The sequence below is a fragment of the Lingula anatina genome, chromosome 1, assembly GCF_051362555.1.
Source record: "Lingula anatina isolate TDL-2025a chromosome 1, LinAna3.0, whole genome shotgun sequence".
Taxonomy (NCBI): domain Eukaryota; kingdom Metazoa; phylum Brachiopoda; class Lingulata; order Lingulida; family Lingulidae; genus Lingula; species Lingula anatina.
This window is the reverse complement of record NC_141767.1, coordinates 12,529,122-12,546,541: the sequence shown is the minus strand read 5'-3', so window position 1 is coordinate 12,546,541 and position 17,420 is coordinate 12,529,122. Positions and strand designations below refer to the sequence as shown.

The following is a 17,420-nucleotide window of genomic DNA, read 5'->3' as shown; positions in this document are numbered from 1 at the left end:
CCCATAATTCTTTTGCACAATGGAAAGAAAATTGCAACCGATGTAACAACACGCGACCTGCGAATGGAACAGGCGTTTATTTGCTACCCGTTCCATCTACAAAAAAGTACAATTTAGTGTTGCAGTGATGTGATGACAATTTCACCATCGACTTCGAAGAATATCAACGGTAAGAAATTATTTGAACATAATAATTTCAGGCGAAAGTACACTGACACGGTTCTAGAATACGGTGGATTTACATGCCTGTCTTTCCTTTTCAGTGAAAGTCCTAGTTTAAATAACGTTAAATTTTTCGCAATTTCCTCAGTGTATTCTCTCAAGGATGTCTATATTATGACACGATATAACGGTTAATGTAGTTAACATCTAAGAAGCTAATTTTTTTTATATCAAGACACAAACTCGTTTTGTTAATACTTGTACTTAGAATGACAAATATTTCTGACAGAATTTTAAAGTTGCAATTAGATATCAAGTTAGGAGAGAAACTGATTGAAACAATCTTTAAGTAAAGATAATCTTTGGTATATTCAAAATAAAGTTTCATTCAGTATTACTGATATTTCTATGAAGTTATTTGGATGTAAGAAATTAATTTCTCTTTTAGATGTCGGTTGCATTCAGCAGCAATGATGCTGATGTTATTCATAGAAATGTTGAGATAAACTTGAAGTCTAAAAAGCCCACAGCTCCAGATCATTTGAATACTGTTTATGAAATACAGAGAAGTGCAGAATGGATAAAGAAAAATAAGTTCAAGAAGGTATGAAATCAATAAATGCTCATATGAATTTGGTTAAGACTGAGTCGATATTTTATTCATTTAACTGTACATAGAGTATAATATAAATCATTATTTCTAGTACTCTCATAGTTTAAGATTTATTATCATGATGATGTAGTAATAATCATATTCTTGTATTTTTTACTGTTAGTTTTGAAGAACTAAAGCTTATAGTAACTTCTAAAAATTATGTTATATTACAGGTTGCACTGCAATTTCCAGATGACTTACTGCTGGATTCCACAAATGTCGCCAAGTGTTTGGAAATTGAGACTGGAGAAAGGGTCTTCATTTTAGGAGATACTTCATATGGAAGGTATGATTAGTTGAGGAAGTGCCAGTGCATGCATGTGTTTATTTTGCACTGCTGAACCCCTGAAATGAAGTATTACTTGGACAACACATTTTTATGGTGTGATATACAATGTATGCTCCCCTTTTAATTTTTACAGTAAAACTTTCTCACATTATGTATTCATATTTTTTTTCTTTCTTTCCAGTTGTTGTGTGGATGAGGTTGCAGCTCAGCACTATAGTGCAGACAGTGTTATCCACTATGGAAGGGCTTGCCTCAGTCCAGTCACAAGGTATCCTGTGCTATATGTATTTGGTAGAAAGGATATTGATGTCCAGTACTGCTGTGAACAGTTTCAGAAACTCTTCCCTGACAAGACACAACATGTGTTAGTGTTGTATGATGTCGTGTATAGTCATGCTATTGGTGAGTGACTGCTTCTTAAGCTCTTACTTAATATTAAATGGATGTTGCATGTAAGAATTGTATTTTTGTTAAAAAAGTCTATGTATTGGGCTCTTGAAGACCAATCTAGTCAGTTCATGAATTCATACTGTTTTCCCCTTTGAAATAGTGCCTTGGCATCTTAAGTTACTATTTCCAATGTGTTTTAGTTAAGCAGTGTTTATCAATTAATGTGTCCATTTTTCCCTAGGTGACCTAAAGTCAAGACTGCAAGGTTCTTATTGCAATGTCCTGATATCTGAACTCAATACCACAGAAAAAACTGGTGAAGGTGTATCCAATGTTCAGGCAAACTCCAACACTCAAGAGTTGTTTGGAAGAACAGTCATCATTCCAATAGAGAAAACTATAAAGGATTACAAAGTTTTTTATATTGGTGCTGAAAGTTTTGCTTTGACTAATTTTATAATGACATTAAATCAGTGCACATTTTACTCATACAATCCAGAGACTAGGACAGATAGGGGGGAGAGTTTGAGTGTCAACAGGGCCATTATGAAAAGATACTACATGATAGAAAAAGCAAAGGATGCCAAAATTGTTGGAATTGTAGCTGGCACTCTAGGAATTGCAGATTATTTAACAGTCATATCAAGGTTGAAAGAGATTACGAAAAAGGCAGGAAAGAAAACGTACACATTTGTTATGGGAAAATTGAATCCTGCAAAGATGGCCAACTTCATGGAGATTGATGTGTTTGTCCTGGTGGCCTGTCCTGAGAACAGCTTACTGGACTCCTCAGAGTTCTACAAGCCCATAGTGACGCCATTTGAGATGGAAATTGCTTGCAATCAAGCAAGAGAATGGACAGGAGAATACATAACAGATTTTAGGAAATTGCTACCAGGTAAAAGTTTTGGAAATTAATTTATCAAGTAATTTGCACAAAAGAACTGCTTTTATATGCTAGGTATTATAAGAAAATCAATCAAAATCCGAGTTCTTAAAATTAAGTTAATTAACATCTGTACACTACTTCAAAAACTTTTGGTTAAGAGGTTGCCATTGATATTTAAACAGGTTCCACACATTTTGTTGAGCTGTCAGAAGCATCCCAACAGCAGGAAGTCTCCTTGTTGACTGGTGCCATGAGGAGCATAGGAACTGATGACACAGCAGACGACAGTGAGGCTTCAAGTACAGCAGTCATGAAGAGAGATGATGCACTGACTGTAGCCAATGCCTCAACTGCAGGTAACTAGTTTATGCCTCATCCTGGAAGGGGTACGAGGGGATCTGCTAAAGGTTTTTTTTTTTCTTTTAATTTATATAATTTATAGCAGTATTCAATATGCTTTGGTACCATTCTTAACTTTCAAATAGTATCATGATGTTAACAATGCTTTGTCTTTCTGAGCAGGGAAATTTAAACAATAAATAGTAGTCTTCAATATGCTTTTGTACCATTCTTAACTTTCGAATAGTAGCATGATTTTAACAATGCTTTTTCTTTCTGAGCAGGGGATTTTTTGGCATCCCGCTCTTGGCAGGGACTAGAGCAGAACTTGGGGCAAACTCCAGTGACTAAAGCAGTAGAAGGGATTAAAGGAATTGCATCAGGATACACACATGAACAGAAAACAGAAAAACAGCTGAATGAGAAATTGGATCTAGACTTTTAATATATGTGTGGATATTTAAATGCATCATGGAAGCTTGCAAAAAGGCAAATGTGAAAAAAAAGCTGTTTATTCATATTTTCAGCACATATGTTTACAACATAGAAAATATTTTTAATGTGTTGTGTGCAATAGGCATGGAAAGATATCCCTACATTTACTACAACTAAGCACTTTAAAAGGAATGTGGTTACTTGGAACGTGCTATAGCATGAAAAATGTCTCTAAATAGAGCCAGCTGTTCAAACTCTAACATTAACCATTAAATTTTTGTTTTGGTTCAAGTTGTACAATTTATGTACAACACAGGCTAAATTACCAACAATTCACCAATATGAGAGAAGAGTTTCATTAGCTCTGTATGTATCAATTTAAATTATTGTTTTTCTTTTTATCAAGAGCTTATAAAATGATTAGGGGCAATTGACCTGGATTTTCATTCCAGGTGAAATGACCCTAGTCATTTACTCCCTGATGATGGTGACTGACAGTCACAGAAATATTGGAGGTAAAACCTACATATTTTATAAGCTCTTGATAGAAAGAAAAACAATAATTTAAATTCACCAATAGTTTTGCCTTTCATCATTTACAGTAGTAGGATGTAGCCAAGAATGAGGAATTTTCAGTGAACAAAAATAATCTGACAGCAAATGAAGCTCTGTGCCATACAATTTTGTGACATTTTTAAAGGATGCATTTTAAAATAAACACTATTCATACAAAAGCTAAAGCTGTAAGTCTTTTATTAGTTCTTCTGCTCTATCACAGTTCCATCCTTTGCCTTTCAATGGTCCTTTCACAGCATTAATATAGAGCTGTAATGCATTTTGTCCTATTTCTCTTGCTCTGAATTGATCACTTTCATTAGATGTATGGTTCTGGGAAAATTCTGCATACCAGTGACACATCTCTCCAGCATACATCAGGGCTAATAAATGAGTGTCACTAAATATTCCTGAAATGGTAGGAAATGTGCAAAGAAGACATCTTAAAAATATCACAATACGATATATTTTTATTGAATTTCCATATTTAAACCACATTAAAAAAAAAAGCTGCCCACTATAAACAATGAGCATTCCTGCATACTTCTTTTTGAAATTAAAATTTTAAAGTGGTATTTATTCAAAATTACAATAATATAGTATTACAGTAATATACCACGGTCTCTATCCCTTTCACTGCATATTATTCATGTGAAAAATCAAAGACCTTACCTTTGCTTAATAGCTCCATAGTGTCATTATCATTAAATACTACATTAGCACCATTTTCCACTGGAGCACGGACTCTAAGCATAGACTGCAGATAGCCAACTCCTTTTTTCACATTCTAAAACAAACGCACCAAATAGCATTTAAGCATTATCAAAGAGATATCAAAATGTGGATAATAAAGTATTTTCATAATTAAACATAACAAGGTAGTGAATGTTCCTTCATCAAGGCTGCTATGTTTTGGATCCTGTGGTAAGTGTAATCAAACTGGTGCAAAGACGCTGCGAACTTCCTACCTTTAGAAATGTGTCTCCATTCTTCTCTCTGCGGTCTTTTTCTTCATTAATTGTAAAACAATACATGTATAAAAGTGCACCTTTTCTCCAATATATGCATTCTGTCAGTTCTTCTCCTAATATTGCAGCTATCTAAAAGTTAAGGAAAACATTTTTCAAATTATCTAAAACAGTTTTGCCATTCTTTTCAAAGAAAAATGCAAAGTTGCAAACAATATCTTAAGTCTACATATTATCATTACAACAATCCTAACATCTTTTATAATTTCATTACTATTGTAAGAAGCAGAATTATTTTGCTTTTACCTCTTCAGCATTCCTGTTATGAAGATCCACAGTTTGTAGAGCACCATCTAGCTCTCCTGAAATTTGAATTTAGTCAATCTTCATTAAATGGAAGTAAAGCCACTGAAATAGTAAAAGCCCACATACTGGATTTAGTTTCACCTTGTCACACAAATTGATACAATTAAGAAACACAATGCCCTACCAAATGTTGAAGTATTTATCATATGTATGCATGTACTGGTAGTTCAAACTATAAAGATCAAAATCCAGAAAAGAGATCATTCTTTTGGTATTTAAAGTTATGCTTGATATATACTAAAATTTATATTTGAAATAAACCTAAAATGTCCTGGAGTCTGGCTTCAGCTGTTACAGCTGGAAAGTCTTCATCGACAAGCTTGCTTTCTTTATAAAATGTATAATCCAGTACAGCCTAGGAATATAATAACAAAACAACAATTGTTAATTGCAAAAGCAGGTCTCGTGATATTATCCACACGAAAGTAGAACTTTGCAGATCAGTTATTTTTATGATTTGAGACAAGGGATATTATATTTCTTGTCCACCTGTTAAAGTATTCCCACTGCCCCTATATATATAACCTCCACAACTAAATGCAGTATATATTGCTTAAAATGCATAATTACGGAAATCAATACTTGTACCTACTTGAGTATAATTTTGAAGAAGCACATTGTAATCTTCGCTTCCAGCATCAATTCCTTGCAAACCCTGACCGCACTTTTCTTTTGCTTTTTGCAAAAATATATCACCTAAAAATGATTCAGATTCTTTATTGACAAACACCTTCACATAAAGGTACAATACTAGTAACTATAACATAGAACAGACAAATAAATAGATAAATAAATATATAAATATAGATTAGCATATGGTTGACATCAATGGCTATACAAATGGATACGTATGTCGCATTTCATAATCACTTTACCAGGTTTGATCTAAACGCCCAGTCTCTGCTGACAGCGCACAACGGGTCACACACTGGTATCATGATCTGGTTTGGACATGCGCAGAAAGACTTACTCTCTTCTCCATGCATTTCTGTACAAATATGAGGAGGGGCGCAATCACGTCCATTTCTTTTGTACTCATGATGTGTATAAACATATCCGGGGGAGATAGGGCATTCGTATTACAGAGGAAACTTATATTTTCGAAGAAGGTTGCCCGTAATTCTTTATAAGCCTCGCATTTCATAATAAAATGCACTTCATCTTCAACCTCTCCGGAATTACAGATTTGACATAATCTTAGATGGGGCGGGGTTGGGGGTTTACTGTACCTCCCCTTCTCGATATGGAGTAAGTGAGCGCTGATTCTTAGTTTACAAAACATAGCCCTCCGCGCTTTATCAAAGGTCAGCGCATAATTTTCGGTCTTAAAATCCTTCTTGAATTTTGTATATGTTCTCAGTTTGCTACTTTCCTTAATTGCCTCCCCCCACTGAAGGTCATACACTTTCTCGAGAGAGACTCGGGTATTTTTTGTTGAGACATTATTCAGTTTGGCTAATGGTCTATCCCAACACTCAACTTCACCACTAAGTTGGAGTATTTGTTTTATTCCAAGGGACCAGGCACCACCTTTACTTTCAAATCTGTCTGAGTCAAGGGCTAAGGTGGCCAGGGATTCTTTACCCATAAAGTTAAGCTTATTGAGGTGAAACCAGTATTTTGTTGCCAGGGCAAGCATATGAATCAACACTGGGTAGCTTCCTAATTCGCCTCTGGCTGCTAGATTAGATGCCTTCCTGTGGACCCCCAGGATTGTTTTACAGGCTTTAATGTGGACATCTTCAGCAGGTGGTCTGTCACACATTTCCAGGAGGTTATTCATGCTAGACTTAAAATGTAACATGTAACATTCATCGTCATCACCATAATAAATTCAACGAATCCAACCACCCTCCCAAGATCTACATTTGCAACTGCTATTCTGAGCGATACGCTTAAAGATATAACTACAGTAGCTTAAAAATAAAAAACTAAGTTTACCTTGGGATTCAGAGTACAACTTGTCAATCTTTTGACTAAGAACTTGGAAGGTTTCTTTCAATCCCGATGCATTCCCTAGCAGCCGCGCTTCGGTATTGCACTCCGCCATTTTGAACAAGTCACATGATGAAATTTGTTCGACTAAATACAAGATGGATTGTCCTTTACATGGAATAAAATAGATGATATTATTGTTGTAATTTTGAGTTTTTCGCAAAACAGTTTGGAAGAAATAATCCTTTTTTAGATATAAACCCCTAATCATTATCACCGTATCAGCAACTACTAGATTAGATTTCAATCTTAATCGCTTTTATCACATATTTCGGGTTAATCTCAAGCAAACTCTCAAAAAATGGCGCCCTCCATGCGGCGGGAGGATGGAATGTGAAAGCTATTAATTAAGGTGCTTTGTTCGATTGCAGTTGTTTCTTTCGGTGAGTTTTACGCTTATATATTAATTTAACAATGAAAGAAAGTATGTGATGGCTGATTATCACCAATCTGCCTTTGAAAATATTGAAAACCCGCGTGACGACACAGTGACAGTCGTTGTCACACTTGTAGATCTCTGTTCTGTAGAAATATTCATCTTAATTGTCATCTTGTCCAGAACGTGTAAGTGACCCAAAAATGGGGTTTGTGACCTCAATTAAACTAGCCACTCTTTATTTCTGTTGATGAATTTTTTCTAAGTGAATCCAATGGTTCTTCAGACTCGGTGTCTGTTTTAAAAATTATGCACTTTTGCAGTACATTGTCCTTAATCAAGCACACGTGTAACTTGTATCTATTTTCCTCAATTTCCGCCCAAGGTACAAGTAAGTGCCTAGTATGTCAGACCGAAAATAGGCAAATTTTTATATGATTGAATAAATGATAGAAAGACTGGCCTCAATCTTTCTCCAGTCTTGAATTGCAGTGAGTGCAATTAAGATATTAATGGAGGATGTAGAACTGACATCTCTCAACCTCACTGTATGACATCACTTGTGAATTACAAAGTAAGAACAGCCATTTGGTTGATAAATTTCAATTTTCAATCTTTTTTTCTTTCAGATTGCAGGTCTTAAAATTTTGAGCATTTCTGCTTGAAAGCAACATGTCCTCATCATTTCTGGGTAATCAAACCTTGTCTCAAGCCAGCCTGGCTGATGCAGTGGAATCAGCTGCTGGCATAGTTGACAGACAACTACTAGCAGATAAAAGACATGGTGATCTCACAGACTTACTCAAAGTGCAATCTCACAGTAAGTATAGTGCTTTTTAAAAGATTCTTTTGTTGGTGATAATTGAGTTTTTGAATATTGGATTATATTTATCAATTGAAATGTTCAGTTCAAATTAAATGCTGTTATTGTTTTTATTATCCAGAAAGATGGTTGTGAATTTAGCTAGTGTAAACATCACAGCCATTTTCTTTTTCAGTTTATAAGGTATCATGATACTGCTTTTTATTTGAATTTAAAATCTTCATTTCTATATTTTCTAGAACTGCCTACAGCTAGTGGGTTAAATGACTATGACTATCCAAGCATCACAGATACCAGAGCTGGTCTCGTTTCACTTCCTGAACTTAGCACAGTCAAAAGAATTCCTTTGCCTCCTGAGCTGGTGGAACAGTTTGGACGTATCCTTCAGTTGAATCTAAAGCTTTACATGTGTTTCTATGCTCAGCTTATGAATTAGCATATTAAAATACCATCATACAATTCCTAATTATGAACACTGAAAGATTGGACTTTAACCTGAGCAAAATCTATAATATTATTGTCAACTTTTAATTTAAGCAAACTTAGAGAATACCTCATATATATTATGAAAAATAACTATGTTACTTTGCTATAAACTTAAGGTGTAAATGTTAAAAGCTTAGGCTGGTTTTCCTTAACATTCCCCCAGATATGCAGTGTAACTGTATGATGGGTCTGTTCCCAGAAATCAGCAGAGCCTGGCTGTCCATAGACAGTGATATATTTGTATGGAACTATGAACATGGGTAAGTTACTTAAGTTCTCTATAACAGATATGTATTTGAATAAAAACTTTCATTTTTTATCTTTTCCTACTTCGAAGGAGATCATAATATGAGGTTTTTGTCAGTCACAGATGCAATTTTTATATTTCAAACCATAATTGTGACACTGTTTGTTACAGGGGTGATCTTGCCTATTTTGATGGTTTGAATGAAACCATTCTCAGTGCAGGTCTTGTTAAACCAAAGCCAGGTAAGGAAGTGCTGAATTCAGGGAGTTTGTTGTGTTTGTGTAAACAGCAGATTAAATTGAATCTGACATTCCACCTGAGAAGATATAATTCACTTGTATCTCAGAGATGTAAACAGGATGTAAACAAAAAAAATCAATACATATTTGAGATACCCTTCATTGCAAATAATCTATTTGATGTTTCTCACAGGAATATTCCAGCCTCACATCCACTACCTCCTGTGTCTGACCACACCAGTGGATATTGTCCTTCTTGGGGTCAGTTTTTCAAGTCCACATCTAGGTGAGTATATCCTTACCGTACATAGTAAATCTTTATTGATATAAGTTTGTGAAACTATAATTTTTTATTAATTTTTATTCATTTATTTATTTGTGGAAAAAGTTTTTTATATATTATAGTATGTGAAAAAGTGTGAATAAGTATTGATTATTTGATGGTAAAAGTATGATACATTGAAAAAACCTTTCAGTTAAGTCCATTAAATGTGTTTACTCCAGATGCACTTTTTTTTTTACTGGAAATTTTCCCACTGATTGATTGATTCTTTCAATTCACAGAGACTTTGTGATAGCAATAGACTTCCATTTGGGTTTCTTTGATATAAACTGTGACATGAATTAATTCCAGATCCAATCACAGACCCAGGTTTTGGGGAGATGCACCTCCTCCCTGATCCTCTGTTTACTGTTCCCACAGATAACACCTACATCCTGAGTATCTCTGGCACAGAGAGTGGAAGGATCTTCATGACAGGAAAAGATGGCTGTCTCTATGAATTGGCATACCAGGTATTTTTAAGCTTGCTACTTCAAAGCATATTGATGATAATAATAATAAACATAAATGTTTGTATGACATGCATTTTAGTTAGATTATGCCTCGCAACATTTTCATCACATTTTAAGGTGAAATGGTTTGAACTGTATTTAGAATTCAAAGTGGTTTAGCAACTTGAAGTTCTTTTTGCATGGACATTTTCTGATGTATATCTTGTGTTTTGTCTTTCCATTATTCAGGCTGAGGATGGCTGGTTCAGTCGAAGATGCAGGAAGATCAACCATTCTACAAGCTCTCTGTCCTTCCTGGTGCCATCATTTTTAAACTTCTCATTTGCTGAAGATGGTGAGTTGATGAGTTGACCCATTGTATTGACCTTAGAAATATCTTAAGCCTTTGGTAATATTATGTTAGCAAGAGATGCCATGCTGCATGTTCCTTGTCCATTTATGTGGGCTTTTTTATTCATTTATTTTTTATTTGAATTTGAATTTTTATCAATTTATTTATTTGTGGAAAAAGGATTTTATATATTATAGTGTGTGAAAAATTGATTATTTGAAGGTAAAGATATGGTACAGTGAAAAAACTTTTCAGTTAATTCCATTAATTTGTTTATTCCAGATCCACTTATCCAAATCAGTATAGATGAGAGCAGACATATTCTATATACAAGATCAGAAAAAGGCACTATTCAGGTCAGAGAAAGTTAACGATGTCAGCTTAATGAATTTTTTAAATTTCAATACTGTATTGTGAGTAATTTTTAGTAAACATTTTTTATTGAAACAACATTGTTTTTATGGGAAGAAACCATGAACTTGGGATATTTTTGCAGGTGTTTGACTTGGGAGAGGATGGCCAGGGAATGAGCAGAGTTGCTGCAATCACACAGACAACTATTTTACAGAATGCTGCCTTAGTAGCTAGGTAAGTGGAAGATTTTTTTCACCCATTTCCTCCTGTCAGCCTATGAGAGGAAGATAAAGTGTCATTAGCCATATTAAAATAATCTGTTTTTATAGACCTAACTTAGCCCATGCAAAAGTATACTGATCATAATTGGAAATATTTTCAATGCAGTGTTTAGTCTGTAGCATGGATTTTCTAATATGAGGCATTTTTTTTCTCCCATTTATTTCAGAACAATTGATCGTTCAAATTTTAAACCTATAATCCACATAGCAGCTGTCACAAGAAATGAGTCAACAAATGTCCATCTAATTGCTGTCACACATACAGGTAGAGTTTGGATCTGCTTTGTTCTTTGTCACTAAGTAATTAATTTTTTATGGCAACAGCATCATTATCACAAATATATGGATGAATTGCAGTATATTGTATCTAATGTATATTGACATTAATTTATTGTCATGTTACTTCATGATACTTCTGTTATATTAGTTTATCTGATTTTATTTTTCACTTTTATGCTTTTGACAAATCACGATCACATAAAGAAATATTTGTATTGAAAATTTCAGGTGTAAGGTTGTATTTCACTACCTGTTACTTTGGTGAGACACGTAGTCGCCCAAGTATGCTTTCACTCCTTCATGTACGCCTGCCTCCTGGATTTTCTGCCATTTCTACACAGCAAAGACCAACAAACTCTCACATGGCACATTATAAAAGAGGTTAGATTTTGTGTTTTTGCAAAGGAAAGAAAACATTTGTAGTTAATGCATACTTGATTTTAATATCAAAATAATCATGTTAAAATATTGAGATAAGGTAAAATTTACGTATTTATTCATATTGCCATTCTCACTGTTAACATATTTTGTTGCTACTTAGAAGTCATTTTATTAAATGTCATCTAGTAATTTGTTCACAACCACTTTCAAGCCACTGTTGTTTATCAATGTATAACATTTTATTCCCAATATGTGATGGTTGAATATAAGATGACAACTTTTCCAATAGGAACCCTTCTCCTGGCAGCCTCCCAGTCTGAGGATAATGACCTGTTGTGGGCCCTCAGTCCAGACACCTTTCCTTTCCAATCCCAGCTGATGGAAACTACTGCCTCTGCCCCTATAGATGGCAGGACCTGGGCTATATGTGAGGTCCCCCTCCCCCTGTATGGACTAGGGGTACCCAGTGATCCCCTGGGTATGCCTACCATTGACCCCCCTCTGGTGGTCACACAACACATGGAACCTGTGAGGAGATTTGTGCTGCTAACTGCTCAGGTATAGTTAAGATGTATGGGTGAAACTTTTCAGGATTATGCCTGGTTTCAGGATTTTTGGTGCTCATTTTGATAGAGCTATTTTTTACATGGTTTAAATGCAATGAGACATTGCAACCTAGGTTTTCAGGATTTTCAGTTTTTACAGCTTTCACCCATGAATCTGTGATGTATAGGGAATGATATTAAAGAGAATTATATTTCAATGATTCTACAGATTATTTATTTGTCAGGAATCATATTATGAGATTTTATCATTTTATGGCTAGTTTTGGTTTCAAGGTTCAGTAAAGATGTATGAAATTATTTTGATGATGGTAAGCCTGCAGTGAGCATAAATTATTTCATAAGAAAAATGCAGTTGGAATTTCTTCTCTATTTCTTATACTTTGTTAAATACAAACTAGATACAAAAATGAGCTCTACTGATTTTCTTTGATTACTTAGGGAAGCCATCTAATGAACAAGCTACGTCCAGTTGACCAGTTGAGACAGCTGTTGTTAAATAACAATGGACCAGACTCTGAAGAAGTCAAGGCTTTCTTTAAACTACACAGGGTAAGCAGTTTAACAATCGCAACACTTGGATGAAAATCCATATTATATTTTGTATGTAGCTTTTTGTGCTATCTAAAAATGCTTTATGAATATTTTAACCTTTTCCCAATATTTCCAGGCTGACCAGGCTTGTGCTACATGCCTCATCTTAGCCTGCTCCAAGCTTGCTGTTGACAAACAGGTAGGATTTATGAAACTTTGTTTAGAGACAAGAATATTTACTTGGTACAAGAAGTCAAAATGAGAAAACCAATGATATGTATATTTTAAATCCTTATCAGAATATATCTGAAATAATCAAAATATTGCTTTGCAGTTGTTAATACAAAGGATATAGATGTGTTCATGATAAATAGATCATAATGACTTCTTTGATGGCATAATTTTTCTACAGTGCATATTTAATTATTTATTTATTTATTTATTTATTTATTTATTTATTTATTTATTTATTTATTTATTTATTTTTGTAAATATAAAATGTTGTTTACTACTAGGTTGCAGACTGGGCTGCAAGGGCATTTTTCCTGTATGGGGGAGAAGCCCAATGCAGCCTAGGGGGAAATCCACCACCAAGCAATATAGGACCCACTTTCCATGGCAACACTAGCACTTTAGGTTAGTATAAGCTAGTACCTTATATAGTAGTTGTAAAGTAGTTTCAAAGGGCCTTTTCAGCTCATGACATTTTGCATTCATTATGCTATTATCATTGTTATTTGTAGTTAGAAAGGTTAATTCATTGTGACTCCCCTTTAGTCTTGCTTTTTTTAGTTAGATTGGTTAATTCATTGGGTCTCCCATGTAGTGTTGCTTTTTAGAATGATGCAACACCATGCATTTTTTGTCATAATCCAGTGATTTTTTTCTTCTAGCTTTGAATGTCAAAATGAATTATGAGAATTTAACCAAATATTTGCACTACATATTAAACCTTATGTGTGTATGTTGCACAATAAATGGTTTGTTTGAGCTTTTACCATGCTGTGTTAACAGGCACTAGTGGCTTTGCTTCCCCAGGCCCCGGACAGACAAGCTTTAGTGGTTTCACAACTCCTGCACCAGGTAGGCATGCATGCTGCTGTGTATGTGTGGCTAATACACTTATTGATCATCTTTACAGTGCTTGAAGTTTAGAAACTCTTTCATGGCAACAAACTCTGCAGCTTTGTTTGCAGTTTCAACAAAATCAATGTGCTTCTGATTTATAGAAAAACCCGAAAGCAGATTTTTAAAAATGCCTTGTGCTAATTCATGATCTTTTTGTCTTACCTAGGGATGCACCCTAATCAGATGTCTACACCTATCACAAGTGGTTTTGGTCAACAACCACAACAACAGCAACAACAACAACAGCAGCAGTCAACATTCACCAGTGGCTTGGCTCATGAAATGATGTTCTCTGGTAAACATGATGGCCTGTGTCTATATGTGGGGAGAATTGTACGGTAAGATTCCATAAAAAGTGACTTGGCATTTCTCAATCCTGTAAAATTGGGTGCAATGAATTATTCTTTTGGTTGTAGTATGGGTTTATCCCCATGATTCAGTGCCTTGAATAAATCAGTGTATATGTATATGAACTGATAGCAAGGTCTGCATGAAATCTTTGAAAGATGTAGTAGTCAGATGTGTGCCGTTTTCTCAAAAAAGAAAAATTTTGATGGCATATATATATATTTAACAGTTTTTTAAATTATTTCTGGGTTCTTTTTTGCAGACCCCTCTGGGACTATAGGGTAGTCAACACTTTCACAGTTCAAGGCAAGCAAGGACAGAAAGAAATTGTAAGTGTTATTTGGTTGTCTCATTAAACACTAGAATTCACAAAAAAAGTAGTGTGTTCGACAATGTCAGACATGTAATGAATAGTTTAATATTACCCCTGCAATGTGAGCCTTTTATTATATGTTTATGTCGTTAATACAAAATAAAAGGTCTACGTCTTATACTATAGATAAGTTATGTTCCTATCTTCCAGATTGGCAGTCGCCTGAGCAGTGAAGACCTGGGTTGGTTTACGGAGCAGTTGTCAGATCTAAATGATTTCATCCAGGCACATTCACAATTCACCATTCCCGTCATGACAGACAGGTAAATTTTATTTGAAAAGAGAAAAATTCCAGTTTCTTCCAGTGAATAGCAAGTTGGTGTCAGTTATTTATATAGAGTTTGTTAATAAAAATGTAATGAAAATGAGTTAAAACAATTTTTTCTTAATTTTTAAAGATTGAATTTTCAGTTGCTTTTACAACTGAGAATCCACAATGTGTATCTTGCTGTGAAGCATCTAGTATGCTTCTAAAAGATTATGAATATGCTTTAAAGTTGCATTTTTTTAAAGAAATGATATAATGAATTCCTTTATGGTGCATTACGTAAAAAATAATAGTGTCTCACAAAATATCTAGAATAATTTGGTGTGTTTCCATTACAGCATGACCCCAGGGTTCACTCCAAGGGGTACCCTCCCCAGACCTGATGGTGCCATGGATGAGCAGGCCAGGCGCAGGTATCAAGGTGAGAATATGTGCATCATATATGGTTAAATGGATTTTATGTTTAAAATATCATTCTCAATTTAGGGCATTAAACTGAAATATGAAATGTGTGTTCAGTACTGCAGCAGCCACCCTGAGCTTCAGAGATAACTTGACACTAACCTCTTCACTATTAGCCTATCTTCATCGTGTCAAGTTACCTCTGACGAAAATAGTTTGACCTAGTTTATATAAGCCAATCGAATCCATGTTTCAAAATTTTTCACCAAAGTTTGGTGAAAACGCTGATTGGTTGACCGTCAATCGGCAATCCTCGGCTGATTCCGCAAGCTCCATACTAACAACATAGTTATTGTCGAGTGCGGAGACATCCGAGTAGTTCCGAGTGCATAACCGTACACAAAGAAAGCATGGAGTATATCGGAATTGAAACCAGAGCAGTTTGATGCCCTGCATAATTATCTACTGAGGGATGATGTATTTTGCGTGCTGCCCACAGGTTACGGCAAGTCCCTGATATTCAGCCTTATCTTTGATTGGTCCGGATTTGAACAAAGCGCGCTTTGACTCGTTCGCGTTCATTGGCTAGATCGTTCAATGAGTCATTGAGTGCGGGCTTTAAATTTGATTGGCGGGCGGCGGAGGCAATCGAATGTGGTCAGAGATAACTTGACACGATGAAGATAGGCTAATAGTGAAGAGGTTAGTGTCAAGTTATCTCTGAAGCTCAGGGTGGCAGCAGCATATGTGATTTACCATTTCAGAGTTATAGTGTTTTCTCCTAGTCGTATGTACTGGCATAAGAATAGTACTAAATGAGTCAGTCTGGCTTCTTGGTTAACCCAGTTGACTACCACATACATGGCTACCGTTTGTATGTTCAGAATCTTTTTCAATAAGTTCAAAAAGTTTTTTTCATTGACCTTTCTGTATTATGAAAATGCATTGTGCCACTAAGGGGACACTGAGTCCATATAAAAACCTTTTTGCTGTGTTTAGCTGAGCTGCAGACTCAAGAGAAGATCTCCACACAGCAGATGGAGCAGCTGATTGAGAGGATGTGTGAAGTCCTGGGGCTGTGGAAGATAGTGTGTGACCACCAGTTCCATGTGGTAGCAGGAGAATTAACACAAGTAGGGCTTTTATGAATTTCTTTTTTTTTTTTTTTTTTTTTTTTTTTGCAGTATATTTGTTGATTTTTTTCAATTGGTGTTATGATTGTATTTCAAGGTAAAGGAAGGAAGGATTGTTGACTACTAAGTTCTACAAACCATCAAGAACATGCAGGAGACAGATTTAACTTTTTTAGATTTAGAAATTTAAGAACTAATTTCAAAATATATATTGTTTCTCTGTCCACAGGACCAACAAAACCAGCTCAGGAGCATGACTTTTAAAAATTTTGTAGTACATGGGAAAGAGGTGAGTTCAGGGTGATTTGATCGGTTGTTACTGGGCTTAGAGTTTCTATTTTCACCAAGGCACATGTGTTATCATTGTGCCATCATCTTGCACCTCGGTGTTATTCTGGATTATTTAAAAATAACTGTTTGGCCTTGGCCTAGATAGCCAAGTGGTGATGTTGATGTGCTAATTACAATTTTCAGATCTGTTGTGCACTCATCAGCTGCTTAATCAAGCGTTACCTAGGAGACAATGCTACCACGGATGCAATCAGCAGTAAGCTCAGAGAAGTGTGTCCATCTTTGTACAGTACAGAAGATGCTGTAGCATCCAAGGTAAGTTGAAGCAGATACTCAAGGTGATCTTTGCAGAAAAGTAATGTAATTTTCATTTAATAAAGAACAAATGCTATTTTGCAAAGTGTGTATAAATATGTTTTGATTGAAAATTAGCTCTTTAACTGCATCATTCATGACATTTTACATTGTGATAAGTTTGGAATTTTCAGAAATACAGCGCCTATGCTATTATCACTAAGATTATGAATTGATAACTTCATAACGTGAGAGGCATATTTTTCACTAACATTTTGTGTTCTTAAGGCAAATGAGCTACTTCAGTCAGCAAAAATCACTCAGAACAAGTATGAAAGAGATCGCTTGCTCAGAGAAGCTCTCCTGATGTATAAACAGATCCCACAGCAGTTGGACTTGCCTGTAGTGTGTGGACAGCTGAGCAGTGTAAGGTATGTTTGGACTTGCCTGT

The 17,420-nt window shown here is 35.2% G+C and overlaps 3 protein-coding genes across 5 annotated transcripts in view; 2 read left to right on the top strand and 1 right to left on the bottom strand.

Moving 5' to 3' along the window:
* Positions 1-7: 7 nt before the first annotated feature.
* Positions 8-3,899, top strand: LOC106165726 (2-(3-amino-3-carboxypropyl)histidine synthase subunit 2). Its single transcript, XM_013544052.2, has 7 exons — positions 8-169; positions 611-766; positions 991-1,103; positions 1,288-1,508; positions 1,738-2,394; positions 2,568-2,741; positions 3,009-3,899. Exons 2-7 carry the CDS (start codon positions 611-613, stop codon positions 3,167-3,169), a joined length of 1,482 nt encoding a protein of 493 aa, XP_013399506.2. The 5' UTR covers positions 8-169; the 3' UTR covers positions 3,170-3,899.
* Positions 3,223-7,171, bottom strand: LOC106165725 (RAB7A-interacting MON1-CCZ1 complex subunit 1-like). Its single transcript, XM_087000039.1, has 7 exons — positions 6,990-7,171; positions 5,641-5,744; positions 5,310-5,403; positions 4,989-5,044; positions 4,683-4,814; positions 4,387-4,501; positions 3,223-4,124 (listed from the first exon to the last, which is right to left on the bottom strand). The coding sequence occupies exons 1-7, from the start codon at positions 7,096-7,098 to the stop codon at positions 3,895-3,897; spliced, it is 840 nt and encodes a 279-aa protein (XP_086856165.1). The 5' UTR covers positions 7,099-7,171; the 3' UTR covers positions 3,223-3,894.
* A 145-nt stretch (positions 7,172-7,316) lies between these two features.
* The window catches only part of LOC106170606 (nuclear pore complex protein Nup155), a 17,723-nt gene continuing 7,619 nt past the window's right edge, over positions 7,317-17,420 (top strand). The window contains exons 1-25 of one of the 3 annotated variants that reach the window (XM_087000037.1): positions 7,317-7,426; positions 8,049-8,239; positions 8,482-8,619; positions 8,892-8,988; positions 9,147-9,217; positions 9,408-9,500; positions 9,849-10,009; positions 10,238-10,343; positions 10,623-10,696; positions 10,837-10,928; positions 11,143-11,240; positions 11,483-11,635; positions 11,925-12,193; positions 12,640-12,750; positions 12,869-12,931; positions 13,248-13,368; positions 13,771-13,815; positions 14,027-14,198; positions 14,471-14,537; positions 14,732-14,844; positions 15,188-15,270; positions 16,251-16,384; positions 16,614-16,673; positions 16,859-16,990; positions 17,258-17,400. In XM_087000037.1, coding sequence (XP_086856163.1) covers positions 8,092-8,239; positions 8,482-8,619; positions 8,892-8,988; positions 9,147-9,217; positions 9,408-9,500; positions 9,849-10,009; positions 10,238-10,343; positions 10,623-10,696; positions 10,837-10,928; positions 11,143-11,240; positions 11,483-11,635; positions 11,925-12,193; positions 12,640-12,750; positions 12,869-12,931; positions 13,248-13,368; positions 13,771-13,815; positions 14,027-14,198; positions 14,471-14,537; positions 14,732-14,844; positions 15,188-15,270; positions 16,251-16,384; positions 16,614-16,673; positions 16,859-16,990; positions 17,258-17,400 — 2,744 coding nt within the window. In that variant the 5' untranslated portion in view covers positions 7,317-7,426; positions 8,049-8,091. Of the gene's footprint in view, positions 7,427-8,048; positions 8,240-8,481; positions 8,620-8,891; positions 8,989-9,146; positions 9,218-9,407; positions 9,501-9,848; positions 10,010-10,237; positions 10,344-10,622; positions 10,697-10,836; positions 10,929-11,142; positions 11,241-11,482; positions 11,636-11,924; positions 12,194-12,639; positions 12,751-12,868; positions 12,932-13,247; positions 13,369-13,746; positions 13,816-14,026; positions 14,199-14,470; positions 14,538-14,731; positions 14,845-15,187; positions 15,271-16,250; positions 16,385-16,613; positions 16,674-16,858; positions 16,991-17,257; positions 17,401-17,420 lie in introns of all 3 variants that reach the window. The other 2 variants (XM_087000036.1, XM_087000038.1) reach the window with 2 other exon arrangements.

Bases quoted from the DNA above. Each gene is read 5' to 3' on its own strand.
- LOC106165725 (XM_087000039.1), bottom strand. From the start codon at position 7,098: ATGGCGGAGTGCAATACCGAAGCGCGGCTGCTAGGGAATGCATCGGGA. The intron at 5,745-6,989 runs GTAAACTTAGTT...AATCATTTTTAG, and splicing joins GTTGTACTCTGAATCCCAAG to GTGATATATTTTTGCAAAAA. The intron at 4,815-4,988 runs GTAAAAGCAAAA...CTTAACTTTTAG, and splicing joins ATAACAGGAATGCTGAAGAG to ATAGCTGCAATATTAGGAGA.
- LOC106165726 (XM_013544052.2), top strand. From the start codon at position 611: ATGTCGGTTGCATTCAGCAGCAATGATGCTGATGTTATTCATAGAAAT. The intron at 1,104-1,287 runs GTATGATTAGTT...CTTTCTTTCCAG, and splicing joins GGAGATACTTCATATGGAAG to TTGTTGTGTGGATGAGGTTG. The intron at 2,395-2,567 runs GTAAAAGTTTTG...ATATTTAAACAG, and splicing joins TTTTAGGAAATTGCTACCAG to GTTCCACACATTTTGTTGAG.